This window comes from Hypomesus transpacificus, unplaced genomic scaffold (genome assembly GCF_021917145.1).
Source record: "Hypomesus transpacificus isolate Combined female unplaced genomic scaffold, fHypTra1 scaffold_263, whole genome shotgun sequence".
NCBI lineage: Eukaryota > Metazoa > Chordata > Actinopteri > Osmeriformes > Osmeridae > Hypomesus > Hypomesus transpacificus.
The window spans coordinates 64,859-81,125 of record NW_025813790.1 but is presented as its reverse complement, the minus strand read 5'-3'; the positions used below and the strand labels follow the sequence as shown (position 1 = coordinate 81,125).

Sequence of the window (16,267 nt, the reverse complement as noted above, 5' to 3'; positions counted from 1 at the left end):
TTTTAGGGGGGAGTGTGGGATGTGGAGTGTGTGTTGGTGGTAACGGCGGTAACGTCTTTACACAGGAACTCTGCCAAATAACCGACCCCTTCTCTACCTGCTGAGGTCTGGCCACCACTGAAGGTAGCGTCAAACCCTGGGGTCCCACTCGAACAGCAGGCTTCCCTAACCTTAGGACAAGACGAATCAAGCGCTCCTTTCACAGGAGGAGCGGGTGCTTAAGGCCCAGACCCAGACAGCAAACAGCTTAGGGGGTTCAGTGGTTTTGAAGTCAGAGTGTGGGTGGAGGGCACCACACAGGAACAGGCAGACGAGACAGCAGGCATGCAGATATTGGCACTTGTTTTTTGGAACTTCTTCAAGTCACAATCTGAACATGTCCCAAAAAACCTCACGGTTCTTGTATAACGTCAACGTTGGAAATAGCTTGAAAACTGCGGTCCCCACAGCCTCACAGAGAAATGACAGAAAAAAAAACATTTCCACACAAACAAATGATTGCAAAAAAGGGAGCCTGTGTAACTTTCTGCTGTGTCGGTCACACTGGCCCTTCTTTAATATAGCTTTAAAAAAACAAAAAAAACATGAACTGCCTCAAGAGTGGTTAGAAACTATGCGAGCTAAGAAAGCAAACCTAAATGGAGAGGGTGGTTTGAGACGTAAAGCTGAGGTCCGAGGTTTCTGTTTGCCAACGCAGCCAAATGACCGGAGCTGTATATAGACAGAACCCATTCCTCAGTAAATCCCCCCTCGCTGGACCCAGCCAGAAGACGCCGGAACACTTTCATTGGGTCCTTTGAGAGTCGTGTGACAAAATGGTTGGCGTTTTGACTGAAAATGTAACACTCAAAATGCGCCAAGACACACCATGTCTCTGCCTCTGTAGCTATTCGTTCAAAAGCATGTGCCATTTCCAAAGAGAAAATTGTCCCCAGCCAAGCAGTGTTAACACAGTGAGCAGCCTAGCATGACGATAAGATAGGAAGACAAATGCGCAAATGACTCACTCAACACAGACCCTGCAGTGTGTGTGAGATAATAAGATGTGTTTGCGTCCATCGTTACTACACTGACACTCTTGGGCTACTCTACGTGACGTACTTCATCAGATTTGAACACTGCACTCACCAGTGCCAACACATTTCCAAATGCCTTGACACCAGTGTCGCCAGCACTACATTTGGATATTTCCTTACACCCTCTGCAGATGAACTATGATGACGCCACCACCAGAATGTCAACTAAATCTCAGATGGTATCCACTTACTGGTCATCCCTGGGTATGGTTGAGGGCGAGGTTCTGTTAATAGACATTAATCATTTGTTGAAGCACATTTTAAACATCTGCAATCAAGTCAGTGCTTGAATCTTCTGCAATGAGCATTGCCTTCTCAAAACGTTGTGAGAAACCGCTCTTCCCTGTCCTCCTACTAAACTGTGAGGTCTTAAAGATGCTTGGTCCACACTTCAGCGATATTGTGGAGTCCACAGATACTGACGGATCAAATGCAACGATAATACGAACTAGGCTTTTGCACTCAGCCTTCAAAGAGCGCAAGTTAGCAAACTTTCATCTGGGGCACAAACGTTTTAGTTCCCCGTGTCGCCTTTGCTCTCGACCATTGGCGACAGTATAAAGCACATTTTCACGTTTAATGGGCTTAAACAGAGTAGGCCACGAGGCCGATTGCAGTACTAACAGGACCGTATGGATAGATATAAGGAAAGGTGCATAAACTTACGGGACATGCGAAAAATGACTGCGCATAAGCTAGGCTAGCCTGCTATGCTATAGGCTACCAAGAGGACCATACAACCTGCTTTTAACTAAGGGACCCCTTTAAGTGAACAAACATATACCCAGAATAGAGCCATGCTTTCTGACATGATGGAACTAGGCCTACTTGGCGTAGGATGTGCATTTTTCCCCTGGCGAAACAGATCTCAGACTTCAATAGACTTGTTAGATAGCAACAAAGTAACTGTAGAGGGAAGAGGTGAGACGTGTGCAGTGCTTGAACATGCCGTGTCTCATTTAGGCTACCCATAAAAAATAATTACCCTCAAATGAAAACAACTTTTAATCGAATCACTTTCTGGTATTTTAAAATACACGTTTCCAGTCCCACATTCTAAGAGGAAAATCTTATTTTGAGAGCCTGGGAATAAAACAATGTCAGTCAGTGATAATGTTTGTAATGATTGTGTCAATGAAATCCCTGTGCACCTTTTCGTTCATTCAAGAGTTTACAAATGTCCGTAATATTCTTAAAACGATGCTGCACGCTGGGATTTGGATCTAAGCAACAACATAACCTGTTATAGGGTTCTCTGTGAATGAGTTCCACAAGACAGGAGCCATCTTGTGACCACATAAGCTTGCAAGTTAGTACCATCCTCACACATACACACTCACTGTGCAACGCTACCCCCCTCCCCTCCTTCCTCCCTCCCCACCAACACCAACACCCGTGGAAAAAAGTTTTGGGAGTACAACGACTAAGTCGAATCAAAGTGCACACTCAGTTGAAAGGCAATGTGTTGCAGCAAGATAAACTACTTGTCATTTCCTAAACTGAACGTAGTTCAACATACTTGCACGATCTCGCCCTCCGCGCTGATTGTGGCTCCAGCTTTGGAGAACCGTCCTTGCAAACCAGTAGTGTAAGTAGTATAATCTCCATTTGGACTGGATTCAAACAGAACTACTTCCACAAAGGCTGTATCCTTGGCAAAAACGCTTCCAAGAGAAGTGGTGACCACGAAGATCACCAAGACCACCAAATCGGCTACACAATCTACCCTTCTCCTTGGTAAAATCATCATCTTGCCGGTTGTATCTGCGCCGATCGGAACATAATTTCCAAGGATTATTCGATGATAGTGCTGAAATCAAATAAGAGCAATTGCAATGCGTCAAAAGAGTGCCCTGTTCTCCGAATTGTGCAACGAAAGCTGTGCCTCGAACGAAGCCTGTTTATTTCACCATTGCAGCCTTGTCAATTACATGGCTTGCTTGCTAGCGCTAGCGCTCCCCCTCTTTCTCCCTCTCTCTCTCTCTCTCTCGCTCGCTCTCTCTCTCGCTTTCTCACTCCCCCCTACTCTCTCTACAAAGCGGATCTCCTTTGATCTCCAAACACGTGATTTTTTTCTTTTTTGATTTTTTTTTCTTCCTCCCAAAAGGGTTACCCCCACCCACCAATCGTTCTGACCCTCTCCTTTTCCACTCCCCGCTCTGAAGTGCCAGCACTCGCTTAAGGACGCACGACGCTTTCAACAGTAACACAGACGAATACGCGATTGTTATGTTGTTCACTGAAACACGATTGTTATGCTAAAGACTGTTTTATCAAGTAGCCTACATGCTTAACGTGACCATGTGTGTTAAATCAACAGTAAATTCCGACAGAGACGTTGTAGCCTATTGCATTTGTTTTGTATTTTTTTCTATTGCGATTCACATATTGTCAAAGTTATGGAGATGAGAACTACCTTAAAACAAACATTATCCTCTTCATTAGTTCACCGGGCGTTTTTTTTCAGCCTCTACTGATATGTTTACCCCTGTTTTACAGTAGGCTACATTTCTATCAAACTCCCACGGACTGCCCCCTGCTAAACTGTAGCATCTTCAGTTTGTTACTCAAAAATACTGGTACGTTAATGCCGCGTTTGTCAACGTCCAATATATTGCTAGAGGCCCAATTTTTTATGAACGATAATGCATCAAGTGTTGTAAAAGGGAAAATATATATTTGTCAATAAGTGAGTGAATTCGTACATCTGCTTTTGTGATAAAGTGCACTTAATTAACAGTTCAATCGTTTTTACTCTATCTTATTATCAGTAATAGCCTAGCCTACTAAGGTAGTTATATGCCATAGGAGCTCTTCACCAGACTAATTGATTTCATCACTAAACCATCACTAATTCCCTGATTTATCGCTGATCTTTAACCTATGGAGCGCATAGGACTAAACGGGCCTTTTTCCAAACGCCAGCTGTTGCACTCACTTCGTCATCAGCAGTCGCTTGGTTTCAGAGGTGACACAACAGCAGTAGATTCACTCATTCGTGCTGCATTTAGAATATCAGGGAATTAAAGACTTTATTCTAACATTGCCGAAATGATAAACATGAATCTTCCTCGGTTCAGCTTCCTTAGTGTCAGTAACATAACAGTCAGCACATGTGAAGGAATGTACACTGTATTGCTGTTTGTTGTCATTTTGTTTAGTTGTTTATACAGTTGTTGATTGTTCTCTGTAAATGACAACAAGCTTTGTGGGAACAATACTTTCTCTAAGGGGGGTAGGGGGGTGGGGGGGTGGGGTGCTCATGGCCTGGAGGGAAACAAAAAGGACAAATGAACAACATCCTGTCATTCAGGATCCTCACAGTGGTTCTCAATCTTGGACTGTCTTACAATTTGGATCCGTATTCTTATGATATGAGGTTGCTATGTGTTGTGTACTGAGCGCCCCAGAACCTCGCATTGTCTGGAGTAGATAGGCCATGCAGTGTCACGGTCAACAGGACACACTGCGACAGTTTACTACTTAATAGACTCTTATCCTGAAAGCTCATGTATAGAATCATTCTCTGAGTCAGACTTTGCCTTGTGTTGTGTCCGTCATGTCTCAAAAGAGCTCTTTTGGGATGGATAAGGAATAGTCTTTTTAATCCGTATACGTAAGAGTCTAGATGTTTCTTGATGTTAAAAGCACAGAAACAGGTTCTGGGGGCCGACTGGTGACAATTATGGAGAGATCACATTCAACTGAGGGATGGTATTGTAATAAACCTGATCAAGTCCACATGTGCTAATCATGCAACACACACACACACATTCCATATATGATAACCGTAATCGGTATCAGATGTGTAAATAGTGTAACTCTGTAGAAATACTTCTATTTCTGAGTTGTCAAGTAATTTACAATAACAGTGATCCAGGGGTTTTAAATAATAGTTTGTATGGGTAATTGCGAGTTGGTCGCCTGTAATTAGTTAAAAGTATTTTAGAATCTAGCGTAGCCCTGTGTCTTGACATTCTAGAACATATCCATCAGCAGATTGTTCCATTGTTGCCCTCGGAGCACTTGTGGTCTGAATCAGCTGAATAATTTAAAGCTGTTTGGGGTTGAGGAAGAAGGCAAGCAGTTGATTCTCAGAACCTCCTCTACCGTCATGTCTGGCCTGAGACCCAACAACAAGTCCCCAGTCTCTGGTACAGTGTGACTCAAATGCCTTTGCAGTGACAATGCGTTGTATGATTAGAAGGGGATAGGCTGTGACTGAGAGACCTCTGTGCGATACGTGAGACACGACGACTGGGAGAGGTCCAGACGTCGTCTATGAGGTCGACTGATCGTCATCCAATTAGTGATAAGAAACGTGGCTCATTAGCGCGTCGCACGGACCACAGGGGTCAGTCCGTGTGCAACGGCCGTTTGTACCTAGAAAACTATACTGGGTACACATTAAACCATAACCGTGCTATAACATAAAAAAGTGTTCAATGAATGAGCATCATATCAGCAGGTTGTATTCAATTATTGATTTTCGGGTCATTTTACCAATAAAGTTGAATCATCTTCAAAAAAACGTTTTATTTACATCAAGGGAGCCCTCTGTTGGTGAGTTTAAGACCTGCATAGTGCTGCCTGGACTATATGTCATGATCCACCCCAGCTGAGAGGCATCTCAAACACCTTATATTCTCTCGAAACCAGGAAGTGACCTCAGTAAACTCTCCCAGCATGAGGAGACTCAGCAGGCCGTGTGTTTGACTTTGAAAAGTGTTTCAGGAGAGAATCCCTCAGGAACTTGGTGGTGGCGTCTTATTTATGCGGCTCTCAATATCCAGAGAAGAATGTAAACTTGGTACGAAGACAAAAGTCCAACACTCTCCCACACACAGAAAAGTTCACACACACACACTCATTGTGCACTCAAACATCCAAATAAATTGTACTTAATTGAAAACACTTTCATTTTTGATGTCTGTGCCGGCCAGCATCTTGATGTTATCCATTTCATCCCAGCGCTAGAAGAATACAGCAACTTTGCATGAATGGATGAATGGCTTTCACCGAGTCTTCACTTTGGGGTACACTGTGGATGACATCACTGTGGATGACAACACTGCTAACATGCAACACACTTCCAGTCCTCTGACCTGCTGGAGTCAATTAGACACACGCACACACAAAGACATGTACACACACACATGTACACACACACAAGCACACTGTCATGGTGGAAGCTTCTCCTGTGGATGCCTTTGGGCCCCTTAATTGCTTTATGTAATGACACACTGTAGCCTTGCACTCCTCTGGTAGCAGCGAACAACACAGCCCCCCTGCCTCTCCCCCACCCCACAGCCCCTCAACCCCCCCCCCCCCATCAAAAACATAACGTCAGCACCACGGCAACAAAGAGGCCATTTAGCGGGAGCGAGGCCCCACTTCGTGCGCGGGGCGCGCAGTGATGTGTGGATCGCCTGGCTCTTACCCTCGTCCACGGTATTAATAGTAATCCCACAACCTCAGCTGTGTGGCCGCTTTCTCAGAAGTTACAGTTAAGGGCTCATGGGGGGGGGGGGGGGGGGGGGGGGGGGGGGGGTAGTGGAAAGATAGCGTTTTCCCCGGCCGAGGAAGCTCCCTCGTTCATGGGTTCATTTGCTCAGCGCATGCGGCGCAGAGAGCCTGCGTCCTGCAAGCACAGTTCACCCCTCTCTCACAGGGTTCTGACACCCCCCCCCCTGCACCTGTGCACACGGGGATCTACGCGAACAGGTATATTCTCAGAGGGGGTGGGGGGTGGGGGGTGGGGGGGGGGGGTTGGAGAGAGGGAACGAGTGAGAGCCGTGGGAGGGAGAGAAAGAGAGGAGGGGAAGGAGAGGGGGAGGTAGAAAGGGGGAGAAGGGTAAAGCTGCCGTCAGCTATTTTAGCTTCCCTGTCGCCTTTCTAAGGATGATTCATTTGAGATTTGGTTCGGCAAAACCCATGCACACACATGTTCTCAAACGCACATCAGACTATAAAAGGATGAAACGTTGAAATGTGTCATGACATGACCCAAACTGCACGTGCACACACACACGTCTCAAACAATCTCATTTTTTTCATTCTTTTCTTTCCTCGTTGTCTCTGTCTGTCTTCTTTTCTTCCTTTCTATCTCTCTCTTTCTCACACACACACACTCAGTATAGAAATCCACACAAAACAAACAAACAGTCAAGGCGAACAACACAGAGAGTGTTCATCTGAAAAAGCAGGCTTGCTAGACTGGTGCCAGGGTTCCTTGTTAAAATAGCAACCTCATCCTGAAACAAGGCTAACATTTCTGCTAACAAGCAGGCTGTGAGTAATGCCCTGGTGTTGGAGGGGGGATAACTGGGTCAGTCATGATCCATCAAGCTGCTGTAAACTCGGGGTCTGCCCTGTTTGGTTGTCCATGACAGGAGGAGACCTCATGCTACAGCAGCCCCGTGGAGATACGATGGAGTGGGGAGGAGGCGACGGAGGAGTGATGGAGGAGGGCGCAAGTGATGGAGGAGATGATGGAAAATACAACGGAAGGGATGATGAAGGACGTGACGGAGGATACGACGGAGCCGATGATGGAGACGGCGGGAGTAGGTGACAAAGGAGGTTGTGGAGGAGATCGGTGGAGGATGAAGGAAGGGAGCGTCGAGTTTGAGAAAGTTCTTTATGGTTTGGGACCAATAAACTGTTTTAGATGCAGGCATCATAGCTGGGGAGGTAGAGAGGCCTCACTGGGGTGTGTTGGTTCAAATGTGTTTGTGTGAACACTAATCACACAGTAAACAAGAGAAGATCCATTGTTACGGAAAACACCACTGTTGGACCCTGTGGTGAAGCTCCTCTGTGAAGACTTGCCTAAAGCACTTTGTGAGGAAATTCAAGTCCCCTTGAGTATAAACATCCTATCTTTATGACGCAAGAAGAGACTTGGGAATTGGGAAATAGATTTATTGCAACATTGTGTTAACATTGTATTGTTAGGGGTCTTTCACAGTCCAGATGAACTGTTTCTACTCAGCTAACTGCCTAACCGTCTTCCGACCTGTACTTTTAACCAATCAAAGACTGAAGCCCCTCAAAAGTGTGACTCCAGGATTTGAGAAGGTGAATGGAGTGGTTCAACCCCAGCATCACTTGACTCTGGGCTGGGTACATTTACATTTAGCTGACGCTCTTATCCAGGGCGACTTACAGTAAGTACAGGGACATTCTTCCCGAGGCAAGTAGGGTGAAGCCTTGCCCAAGGACACAACGTCATTGGGCACGGACGGGAATCGAACCAACAACCATCTGAATAATAGCCTGACTCCCTAACCGCTCAGCCATCTGGGTAAGTCTGAGATAGGGGCTGGAACCCAGTTGAATACTTGGGTGTTCAGTGTGACCTGCTACAGTTCCACCAACTACCCGAGGGGGCTGCAGTGAACAAGCAGGGTTGTGATCCGGTTTCAACATCAGCTTCCTTCATGTTGTGACATCCTCTGTTCTCTTTGATCATGGGATCTAAAAATGACTTCCTGTTTACCACACGGCCAGCAACAGGAAGTTTGTAGGCTTTCTTTGTAATCGGACAACAGGAAGAGTCGGGGGGTGGGGGGGGCAGAGAGTTGACAGCCTATAGGCATCCAGCACTGCTGGTGTCTCTGCCAGAGTAAACACTCAATTAATGTGACCAACAATTAGTTTAGTTTCACACTGTGTGTTTGTGTTAGCAATGATGAGACAGACTCAGCAGCCTGATTGGCTGGGGATGAGAGAGAGGGGAGGGGGTCCAGCCAATCCAGAACTGAGTTGACATCGAAAACCCATATCAGTGTTAAAAGTCACCAAGGGGCTGGTCGTTTATTCTAAAAGGTCACACGTGAGCTTTAAAAAATGAAGTTTCATCTTGGTTGGTTTAACTTCTGTTGAATAAGTATTATTCTTGCGCTAAAATGGCACACTTTTCAGGGTTGAGCTGGAACACAAACATAAGTGTACATGTCAGAGACCAACCGGCACAGGAGCCTACAGAGAGTAAAAGAAGTCCGACATGATGATCTCTGTCAGGTTGAATCCTCAGCTGTTAGGGAGATAAACATGTGTCACTCAGTTCAGGAGAGATGAAACAATATAGCCACTAACTCGCTTACTTTCTTACAGTCTCGTCTCTCGGTGAGCTAGCTTTCGCGGGCTTCAACCCAGAAGGTGTGTGGTGTTGCTGAATGAATCGGTGTAACCTAATATCAAGACAAATGCTGAGGACGTGAGGAGGGGGAGGTGTTGTATTAGCTCTAAAGCCAGATGTATTTCACCAGCGCAATCAGAAACATATTCAGTCAGTGTTTCCACTTGCAACAGAACACCATGAGGTGATTTAAGACAATGCTGCTTACTTAAAGATACTCCATTGTGTCTGTCTCTGTGTGTATGTGTTCTACTTTTGTCTTTGCATAGCAAACTTTTTCCCTTATAAGAGGCTGTTGGGGACTAGTTCATCACATGGTTTGTGTCTATCTCACATGTTGTAATTAAACTTTATTTTAATCATTGTGACTCCAGTCTCTGGAGGGAATGTTTAGAACGCAGTCTGTCTTCAGATCCCAATGAGGCCGGGCCAAGCGCTGGGAAAAAAAGAACGCAACAGCCGCCAAAAAACAATCCTCTCTTTGTGAAGCTGTCCAGGTCCGTGTCGCTTTTGGTTTGAGTAGGCTACAAACTTTCTCTCGAGGGGGGTTGTTTTCGTTTTTTTCGTTTTGTCTTGGCAACAAACTAGACTCTTAATCACAGTCTTTTGACTGATCTCGTGTGTCATAAAAATACAGGATGTTATTATGTTTGGTCGATGGAGACCGTTTTACACAGTACAATTCTCTCTGATCTGGCTTCATCTGGTGGTGGAACAACCGTACTGCAAAATGATCAGTCGAAAAAAATAAAAAAAATAAGCTGTTTCGGGTCACGGTGAACTCTGCCACCAGGGGGCAGTCAAAGACCCATGTATTGAGAGGGGACCAAATCGAAAGCCTTGGATGAAAGGGAAGTTTCTGGAAGTTAACTCTTATCTTTTCCCCCCTCTATCATCATGGTCAGCTTCCAACAGCTGTGTTTACTTTGAAAAATAGAAAATATTTATCCAGACATAAAAAAGCATGAGGTATTTTGTAATTAGGCCATCATCTCTGGATACATTCACCATTTTTGGCCAGGACATCTCTCTTCCTCCTTCAGTGTCATAACTATCTGAGTCAGATATTTCAGTCTAAAGAAATGTTGACTGGTTCTCTGTCGTCATGTCAAAATATTGGAATAAACTAGGGAAGTTGTAGTTTGACTGCCTTTATCTATAACACACCATTCTGTTTGCGAGCGAACCAAGTCTGGCGGAACAGCAACCCCCCCCCCCCTCCCTGCTCCCGTGGCACAAACACTCAAGCTCTCTATCCCAAGCGTGAAATGTCCATGGCAACAGGATATTATGGGCTGCCTCGTTGGATGTCGCCCCGCCGCTGGTGTTTTTAATCGTGGCGGCTGGTTTTTGTTGTTGTTGTTTTTGAGTCAGACAGAGCTTGTCTAAGGGGGGGGGGGGGGGTGGAGGGGCGTTGATGGGCCAGTGAGTGGAGAGTCCAGCTTTCTCCCTCCCCCCAACAGAACAAAGCCTGGCTTATCCAGCGAACACAAGCCCTGGCTGGGGCCCTGAGACCAGCACAGGAGAGAGGGGGGAGGAGGGGGGGGACAACCCACTCCAGGAATCAGGTCAATTTACACAACAGCAACATGGTTCTGCCTGCACCAAAACGTTTCCCAGCGATGGCGTCCAATTAGCAACAAGAAAACTTGTGATGTTTGTGGCGCAGGCAGAATGAAGCAGAGGAAGGTGAAGAGGATCGATGAGGGTCTGTTGGATTCCCACTCTGTCGGATTTGGGCATGTCTTCTCAGAGCTGGGAGAGGGAGACCGTGTGTATTTGATGTGCTGTTCGACTGGGACTGTCTTGTAGAAAGGCTGGGGCAGCCTACCTCTTCATCGTCTCAGTGTGCCAAAGCCCAGGTACAGCGGTGGGCCTCTCAACAGAAGGGGAGAGAGAGAACCAGATCAAAGAGAAAAGGCAGAAAAAGGGTGACGGGTTGTGGGAAAGTCGCAGCCAGTGCAAACACCATATAGTTGTAGTGTATGTGTGTGTATGCGTGTGTGTGCATGGATGTGTGTGTGTGATCAGGTGGTGGAGGTGTGTGTGTGTTTGTGTGTGTGTGTAGGTGTACATGGACGTCTGTGGGAGTGTGTGTGATCAGGGGCGGAGGTGTGTGTAAACACGCAGGCCTAAGGCTTGTCACAGCTGGATACCGTCCCTGGGTGTGACTCACTCCACCTTCTATTGTCTCGCCCAAACGCCGGCCTTCTAACTGGCGCTACAGCAGGACCTGCCTACTACGCACACACGGGTGTCCGTGTTGACGTACCAACACTGTTGACTCCTACAGCACCCAGGCTCTCCACGGAAACTAGTCTTCTGCAGCCCTCAGCCACGTCCTCTGAGGACACAATCAGACCATCTCACATGGTCATACCTCACTGCCAGGAGGTCATTTCAACTCCAGTCTTTCAGAAATGAAATCCCCCCCCCCGAGACAAGACTGGACGACTTTCCATGTCACTGTAAAGATGAATAAAAGACGTGGCTGTACTCTTTGTACGTTGTTTTCGAACTGAAGAACCATGTGTTCGTCTCACAGTGTGATGATTTAGCTGCTTCTTTGTGGTTTTGGTTTTATGGTCCTGGAGGCATGTGTTTTCTAGTCCCTGACTGCGGCGGATTTCCATGTCGCCAACAAGCACAGTCATGAAGTGAAACAGTGTTACTGCAAAGATAAAGAGAGACAGAGGGAGAAAGAGAGAGAGAAAAAGAGAGGGTGTGAGAGAGAGAGAGAGAGAGAGAGAGAGAGAGAGAGAGAGAGAGTGAGAGAGAGATAGATAGAGAAAGAGAGAGAGAAAGGATAGAAAGAGGAAGGAAGTGCTCCTCTGACACAACCCTCGCTGTGTCCAGATCATCCCCAACCAACCACCACAACAGCCTGCCTAAAAGCTCTTCCACACAAGAATCAGAATCAGTTTTTATTGTTCTGTTTTTATTGCCATGTACGTTTTCACAGACACAGAATTTACTGTGGCAGGAAGTTGCATACAATAAACAGATACGGATCTTAACGGATCTTCACCCCACATACTGAAGTTGCCACATCATCAAGGGTCATTCCCTTCCCCCCCTGTGGCCACCTGGACTCCTGGAGCAGGGGAAGGACCCAGGAGACAGTGATGAATGTGGAACAGGTCTCCCTGAGTGCTGGTCTGTCATCTTCCTAATCACAGAGTCCAAGGCACAGCCCAAGGGCCTGGGGGTGGAGCGGGGTGGGGTCCTGCTTGAGCATGTAAGTAGTGGTTAAGCTACCGAGATGAGGGAGGGAGGCAGGGCAGAGGAAGAGGGCGGGGGGGGATGGAGGGCGTGTTGGTGGTTAAGCTGGATCTATCTGTGCTGACAGGGCGACTCCCTGCTCGTTGTGGACTCAGCTCCGCCTGGTGCCACCCTTATGGTCCACGACGGCAAAACGTGAATGTGGAAAAGCGACTCCCACTGATGGTCCCTCTCCACAGGACAGAGCTGGAGCGTGAAGACGCTACAAGTCTGGATCAAGGGGCGTCTAGGTTTGAACGGGCGCGAGTCAATCTCACTCACGAGCTTTATGCAGACCAGGGGCTTCCTTTGAAAAGATCTTCACACAAATCTGCGGGTTTCAGGAATGACAGGGTCACGACTTCATATCATCCAAACGTTTAGAATCAGTAACTGTCTGGGTCTGGGGCCGCGCATCTCACACGCTCCTCCCATGTTCCGCCATCTTCTCTGAGCTCCTCTCGGTATCGCTGACCGTGGCTCCTTCTCACGACTGGGTCTGTCTAATCTCTTCCTCACAAGGACAGCAAGGTCTACGTGTGCCTGTTCCTTTTCAACGATACGTACTCGGCCTGTTGTCTCTGCTCTACTGCACACACCCACATCATGATATCATATATGACAATGAATTGAGCTTTTATCCCATGTGACATGCAGTACATTTGAACAGGGATTTGAACTGCTATCTCCTTACCACCAAGCTGTTCCCTCCAAATGTGTATACTTTACCCATTCGTGTAACAGTTACTTTAATATATATTTTTTTCTATCAATTCAGCACAGGAAAGCATATACCGTATTTCTTCGAATAGGCCTAAATGTCGTGACGTAAAAAAAGTTAATTTTTGGTGCGGCGTTTATTCGAGGGCGGCGTTTATTCGAGGGCGGAGTTTCATTAGTAAGAGCTTTTGTGAATTGTAGCTGCAGTGCAGCCATAGACAACTTTGTTGCTGGCACAAATGAATCATACAGCTAAAACGCAGGTTTCATTTACTACCGCTGACCTTATCTATTCTTTGTTTGTCTATGAGTGCGGCAACTCCCTTTCTCATTGGCTATCAATTAGGTGTCCGTTGGTAGTGCAACTGTCTCAAGTAGGCCTACAAGTGTTCTACATTGTATTGAACGCTGAAGCAGCATTCCGAAACGTTCATACACGTTAACTTTCAAACAGGAAGCTGTGCAGAAAGTTATGTACATGTGTAATAAATACTGGGGTTGAATTTAACCAATTCAATAACCGTTTTCAGATTTTTTCTTTGGTGCGGCGTTTTTCTTTGAGGATGGTGTTTATTCGAAGAAATACAGTATACAACATCATGCTTCCCTTCTTCAGCTGTATGGCTTGTCTCTCTTACGGTCTCTCGTCAGGTCCCAGAGCTGTAGTGTAGCGACTCTATCTTACTCTATCTCTCCTCACCGTGTAAATCATCCTGTAGACGTCCTCTAGGTTCCTTAGGGTGAACATCAGCAATGATCTCACCTGGTCAAAGCGGCCCGGAAACGCCTTTTCTTCCTGAGGAGACTGAAGATGTTTGGCATGGCCACTAACTTTGACAGATGCACTTTAGAGAGCATTCTGACTGGCTGCATCACAGTGTGGTATGGGAGCTGCACAGACAGGGACCGCAAGGGCCTACCATGTGTGGTCCAGTCTGCTGAATTCATCATCGGCAGGAAGCTCCCAGCCCTACAGGACACCTACCACACACGATGCCTCAGGAAAGCTGGCAGGATCCTAAGAGACTGTTACCACCCATCCTTCAGTCTCGTTATCCCATTGCCTTCTGGCGGGCGCTACCGTAGCATTCGGTCTCGCACAAGCAGACTGAACAATAGTTTCTATCTGAGGGTCATCAGGCTTCTGAATGGACATTGATACATTTCTCACTGGTCCCTTTACATTGTTACATTGATGCATTTCTTTCGAGCCACTTTACACACTTTCAGCTCAATATTGCACTATTGCACTAACTGTACCCAACTCGCTTAGTATAGGTATTGTCTTAGGCTAGTATAGGTCTTTTTTTAGGTTAGTATAGGTCTATAAGGGTAGTATAGGTCTATAAGGTTAGTATAGGTCATTATGTGCATTAGTGTATAATGTGTATTATTGTATATTGCATAATTCTTTTGTATATTGAGATGTTCATTACTGTTATTTTATTTTTATTTCATTATATTTTATTTGAGCTTATCATAGTTGTGATCTATGTTCTTAGTACTAATATGTCATGTTATGCTAAAGGTTGCTAGCGTTGTCTTGTCCCAAGAATGTCAGTGCTCACTCTGACCTTGGTTGTTCTGTGCATCTGACAATAAAACTCTCAACCTTGATGCTGTAACTAAAGACCCTAACTTCAGGATGGTTAAATGTGATAGCAGGTGGGAATCTCCAACAACTCCCCAACAAGTCCAAAATAACCTGACGCCTCCCCAACCCCCTGGTACAGACCCTCTCCCCACCCCCGCAGCTCTCCTTCATGGGAGGCCCAGATCTGGACTGTTCCACAGCACAGTCACTGAAGGCCCAGATCTGGATTGTTCCACAGCATAGTCACTGAAGAAACGTAAAAGGGGATTTCGTATGTAAAAGGGCCTTAGAGAAACTCCTTGTCTCTTGTCCCATCGCGAGGGATTACGAGCCGAACTCCGTAAGAGGAATTGAGCCGACTTCCCTCCACAGTGAGAGGGTCAGATTTAACGGGTTCTGTTATCCTCCTTCATCTGCTGACTAGACAATAGAACCTCCTTCCCCTCTTCTCTTTCTTCCTGCCGTCCGCCTCCCATCTCCATTGTCTTCTCATCGCTTCTCCTCTCATGCTCTCCTCCTCTTCCTGCTCTCCTCCTCTTATCTTCTCTCTTCCTGCTCCTCTTCACTTCTCTTCCCCCTCCTCCCCCTCCTCTCATCCTGATGTGGTTTCTAGAGCCGTGCAGCAGTGTAAACAGACATGTAATGGACAGTGTTTGGTCTGGGTGTTGAACCCCCCACTGAGGTGACAGAACGGATGATAACAACCACCCCTGGTCAACCCCTTCAGCTTTGCATGGTGACAATGCTGATTCCTCACTGTTTACAGACAAATATTCGAATCCTTTGGGAAATGCAAGGTGATATTGCCTGATAGCGACCTCGCTGTGGTAATTACACTTGATGAACAACGATGAGCAAAATATGTTTGAAAACATGATGTAGCTGTAGGAAATATATGTGAACGAACACAGGAACTGAGATAGAATCAATGAAACTAGACAAACACTGAAGTAATTCTATGGAACTGTTGTGTTTCAGGGTGATAGATTAACTGTACCACATATCACACAAATTATATAGAATGTACATATATTGTAATGTATACAGTTCTAGTTGTAGAGTATTTACAGTTTGTAAGCTTTGGATGCAAAAGCATCTACTAAATGAGTTCATGTAAAAGGTAAGTATTAGTTGTAGTTCTTGAGTTGTAGAAATAAATAGAAGAAATATTCTACTTCTGGTTAAAACTAATTTAGTTCTTGTTTACATTAGTTTGGTTCCTTCCTGAGTTTGTGCATGTATTGTTCAAGAGTTTATACAGAGACTACACACCATTAGTAATTGGATTCTTGAGTGATACGTTTCTAGAGTTTATACACACTGTTCAACCCACCAGGAAAAGGGGGCAGAGTTGAACAACAATTCTGTTTCAACAGAATGATGAAATTCTAACAGAAAAGGAGACAGAGAGAGAAAATGAGAGAGACAGAGTATTTGCATGGTTGCAGAACATTTCTCAACACGATAGTTCTG

General features: G+C 45.8%; 1 protein-coding gene across 1 annotated transcript in view; it reads right to left on the bottom strand.

The window, feature by feature from the left end:
• The window catches only part of znrf3 (zinc and ring finger 3), a 51,078-nt gene extending 47,862 nt beyond the window's left edge, over positions 1-3,216 (bottom strand). Inside the window, exon 1 of the mRNA XM_047014612.1 lies at positions 2,596-3,216. Coding sequence (XP_046870568.1) covers positions 2,596-2,826 — 231 coding nt within the window. The 5' untranslated portion in view covers positions 2,827-3,216. The remainder of the gene's footprint in view (positions 1-2,595) is intronic.
• Between the last annotated feature and the right edge of the window lie 13,051 nt (positions 3,217-16,267).